General features: G+C 33.5%; 1 protein-coding gene across 1 annotated transcript; it reads left to right on the top strand.

Annotated features, from left to right (window-relative positions):
• The first annotated feature begins 2,429 nt into the window (after positions 1-2,429).
• Positions 2,430-3,347, top strand: LOC125039043 (larval cuticle protein A2B-like). The gene is made up of 3 exons (XM_047632763.1): positions 2,430-2,471; positions 2,645-2,764; positions 2,962-3,347. Exons 1-3 carry the CDS (start codon positions 2,430-2,432, stop codon positions 3,232-3,234), a joined length of 435 nt encoding a protein of 144 aa, XP_047488719.1. The 3' UTR covers positions 3,235-3,347.
• The last annotated feature ends 1,653 nt before the right edge of the window (positions 3,348-5,000 follow it).

Genomic DNA, 5,000 nt, shown 5'->3' with positions numbered 1-5,000 from the left:
ATTTTCACTTGACCGACGGTTTCTCCAGACAATACGACATGCATTACGCCAAATGGGGCGAATGCGACGCTAAAACAAAACTTCGATGTTGATTAGAGTTAGTAATAAACATTTACTTGTATTTAAAAAAATACATGTATATATATTGGCAATAATGTTTTGGAAAACAATAACCGCAAATGTTATGGTTGTTGAAGAAGTTACAGCAATTTTAAACCGAAGTCTAGGCTTTATCTATGGATTCATATTTTTTTGGCGTAATGGTGGTAACAATGTATCCATATTGATCTCCATATCATATTAAAGAGCTGCCCCTGCTAACTGGCCAATTGTCTAATTATTCCCCCAAATGTACCCAATAGAAAAATATGTTTGCAGAAAGTGAAAGTTTTATTCTTAAAAAGGAGAAATGATGAAAACGAAGAACAAACATCAATACCCCCCCCCCCCAAAAAAAAAAAAAAAAAATATATATATATATATAAATATATATATATATATATTTATATTTATATATGTATGAAGAGAGTGAAACTTTTGTTCTTAAGAATGGGAACAAATTGACACGAAGATCAAACATATAAATAACTCAGTATAAGAGATGAATAAATAAAATAAGACAAAATAAAAAGCTTGTGAAGGTTAAACCTATTTCAGACCTTTCTTATATTCACCTATTAAAAAGTTTCACGCAAATAAGAACCATTATGTGCTTGCGTCGTCCTGTATCGTAATACGAGTGAGGGATCATCAGTTCCACATCAATACCACATTAGACATGGACTGCTCCACATCAGCTGTTTTCTGATTTCAGTCAAGGGCTAGTCAGTGCCAATTCATTACTAATAGTAATTAGGGTTTGTGTGTAAGCTCGGTGGCTTGAGCTGCCTATAGTATCTAGCTATCAGTACATATATGTTGATAGATAAATATGGAGATAGATGTATGTGCCTACACATAGTGAAATAGACAGATGAATATAAACAGATATAGATAGAAAGAAAGATAGATAGACATAAATAAATAGATAAACAAATAAATATGTAAAGAGAGAGATAGAGATATAAACAGATTAATATACAAAAAGGTAGATAGAGATATAAATCTCTCTCTCTCTCTCACTCTCTCTCTCTCTCTCTCTCTCTCTCTCTCTCTCTCTCTTTCTCTTTCTCTCTTTATCTTTCTCTCTCTCTCTCTCTCTCTCTCTCTCTCTTTCGATACCGCAAAGTCAGTAGTGTCAAACCGCTAAAATCACTAGATGCATTATGCATGGCAGAAAAGACTATAATAAAATAGAGTATAATTATTAGTTTACTGGCTCTGTTTACAAATATGCATGCACAGTATTCTCCTTCTCCCTTATCTAGCTCTTTCTCGATATACATATACATATATGCATAGTTATGTATATATATATGTATTCACATATATGCACATATATATGTATATATACTCCATCCGTTCACACACACTCACACAAACACTATATATATATATATATATATATATAGATATATGTGTGAGTTTGTGTGTACACACAAACACTATATATATATAGATATATGTGTGAGTTTGTGTGTACACACAAACACACGCAGCTATACACACACACACACACACACACACATATATATATATATATATATATATATATATAATGTTTGTGTGTGTGTGTATACATATATACTTATATATGTATATATACGTCTGCATGTATGAATATATATATATATATATAAATATTTGTATGTATGTATACTATATATCTATGTGTGTATGTGTGTGTGTGCAAGTGTGCGTGTGTGTGTGTGTGTGTCTGTGTGTGAGTGTGTGTGAGTGTGTGTGTGTGTGTGTGTGTGTGTACGTGTGTGCGGGTGTATCTGTGCACGCGCACACACACACACACACACACACACACACACACACACACACACACACACACACTACTTCTAAGGTCCCCTATAAAGAAGCATTATATGATCAATTTACTGAGTCAGAGTTTTTTCGAAACGGTATGGCAGATGTTTTTCTTAATTCCAAATACTCATATATCCAATCCTTCTGATTCATTATATATAGATTTTATGGTATATCAATAACTAACACACACTATTACTCTCCTAGGAATTAAAATAATGGACGAAAAATACCGACATATAAAATGATCTTTCTAAGTTATTAGCAAGACAAAAAAAAAAAAAAAAAAAAAAAAAAAACCTGATCTTTTAATCTCTCCTCATTTTTTCTATTCGTAAATCGTATTTCTCAATCTGTATACAAGCATTTACCATTTTTCTCTTTCTCCTTTTATCTTGAAATATCTACGTAACCATATCTACCAGAGTGAGGCGCGAGAGAGTGAGAGAGAGTCCGGCCGTGAGTATATAAGGCGTGAGTTCGTATTGGGCCTCACCATTCCCTCCGCCGCCATGTCTCTCAAGGTAGGCTCGCAGACTAGCTCTCCTGAAGCTGTGAAGTGACTCGTTATTTGAACAAGGGAAAGAAATAAGAAACAGGAACAGTGTTTACTATTTTTTTTATGAGTGCCAAAAAGGAAAGGAAAAGGAAAATGTATAGTGGAATTTTTAAATTGTAAAAACGATTATTTTATTTGTTTTAATGATGAATTACTCCTCATTTCTAGGTCGCTGTCATCGCCTGCCTGGCTGTTGTGGCTATAGCTGATCATTCCCCTTATCCCCCTCCACCTGCCCCCTACCACCCTCCACCACCAGCCTACCACAGCGAACCACATTACCCTGATGTGAGTACGATACCCTGCTTCTCTTCTCTTTTCTCTGTATTGCATTTCATTACGAATAAGTTAACCCTCATAGTCTTATCGTATATGATCACCCATCTTACTTGTTTCGCACATATAAATCCAATTTCGAAGAGTTTAAGACTCTTTGACACAGTCCATCTTTATATATAAAGCTGACGACTTTTGCCATTCTATAGGTTCCTCCCATGTACACCTACAACTACGGCATCACTGATGACTACGGCGTCAACCTCGGCCACTCGGAGTCCCGCGACGGCTACAAGACCGAGGGCAGCTACACCGTCGACCTCCCCGACGGCCGCAGGCAGATCGTCAAGTACGAGGACACCGGCAACGGTCTTGTAGCTCAGGTCACCTACGAGGGCGAGGCTCAGTACCCCGAGCACACGCCCACCTACAGGCCCGCTCCCCCCGCCTACGCCCCTCCTTCTCCTACGCCCTACGAATAACGTGTATCTATTTTTTGTAAAAAAAACAAAATCGTTCACTCGCTCTTCTTCATAATCAATCATGTTTTTTGTTGTTACATTATTCCACCAAAGATAATAAAGATAAGTTGAAATGACAAGGACCTTTGTTATTCCTGTGTTACTTATTCGAAATATATTTCCCGTAACTGAATATTTGCAGCGCAAGAGTGCATGCATTTGTTTAGATGTACAAATGGAGATATTTATGTAGATACATGTAGGATACCTATATGCATATGAATATATATGTTTATACACACACTTTCTCTCTCTCTCTCACACACATATATACATATATGTGTATGTGTAAGTATAATTACTGCATATCTACCCCTCTTCAGTAGGAGAGAGGATACTTAACTGTAACGCCAATACGCTCGAGTTCTCGGGAATCACGTATCTTTTTTGTGTTATTTCAAGTATACGGAAATTCTCTGATCCAATGATACTAATAATAATGATAAAGATTATGGGACTTTCGGTAGCATTATGTATAGTGATAATAATGACAATAATAGTGAGAATGGTGATAAAAATATGATAATGATTATAATAACAGGAATGATAATAATAATAAAACAATAAAATTGATAATAAGAGTGATAATAGTAACAAAGAAAAACAATAATGGTGATAATAATGATATAAAAACGATAATAGTAAAAATGATAATCATTATGATAATGATGATAGAATAATAATGTTGATAATATTGATAATGATGGTGGGAATTATAACGACATTGATAATGATAATGATAATGGCGATTATAATAACAAAGGTAACAACAGAAATTAAAGTGATAACATCTATTATTAATGTAATCCTTTATATAATTGCCAATGATATTGTAACTTTTGATAAGAATGAGACTATTAGCAGTTACAGTAATTGAAATGGCTTTAGCAAAGGTATAGATAGTCACAGTATGCTATCGATAAATTTACGTGAACTTATACACATGTGTCTGTCATAGTGTATGTGGATATACATATATGTATGCACACACTCACATTCATATATACACATATATACACACGCACAAACACACATACACACATATATGTATATATATTGGTATATCTATTTATCTGTCTATATACATATGTATATATACATATGTTTATATCTTTATCTATCTATCTATATGTATATATACATATTCTTATCTATGTGTTTATATGCATATATATATAAATATATATATATATCTATATATATATATATGTGTGTGTGTGTGTGTGTGTGTGTATATATATGTATATATGCACGCGCACACGCAAACACAGATAGTCACACAAACACAATATATATAGATAGACGTGTGTGTTTGTGCACACACAACACGTATATGTGTATGTACACACAAACACACACACACACATATATATATATATATATATACATACACACAGAGTTTCAGTGTGTGTGTGTGTGTGTATATGTATACATATATATACATATATATGTATATTTACGTATGTATGTATGAATATATATATATATGTCTGTATGTATACTATATATATATATATATGTGTGTGTATTTATACACAAACACACACATATATGTATGTATGTATATATGAGTATTTACTTGATCAATGTACAGAGTCAGAGCTAAACGTTATTGCACATGTTTTTGGCAATGACTGTTTATCCAAATACTCTTAATCAGTCAACATTCATACACCTAATCCTACTCATTCATGTGACATAGGTTTTATGGTATACCAATAACTAGA

This window comes from Penaeus chinensis, chromosome 26 (assembly GCF_019202785.1).
Source record: "Penaeus chinensis breed Huanghai No. 1 chromosome 26, ASM1920278v2, whole genome shotgun sequence".
NCBI classification, from domain to species: Eukaryota; Metazoa; Arthropoda; class Malacostraca; order Decapoda; family Penaeidae; genus Penaeus; species Penaeus chinensis.
Note: the sequence above shows the minus strand (reverse complement) of the source record. Positions and strands in the feature narration are given on the sequence as shown.

Coding starts and splice junctions, on each gene's coding strand:
- LOC125039043 (XM_047632763.1), top strand. CDS start 2,430: ATGTCTCTCAAGGTAGGCTCGCAGACTAGCTCTCCTGAAGCT. Junction 2,472..2,644: donor AGACTAGCTCTCCTGAAGCT/GTGAAGTGACTC, acceptor CCTCATTTCTAG/GTCGCTGTCATCGCCTGCCT. Junction 2,765..2,961: donor GCGAACCACATTACCCTGAT/GTGAGTACGATA, acceptor GCCATTCTATAG/GTTCCTCCCATGTACACCTA.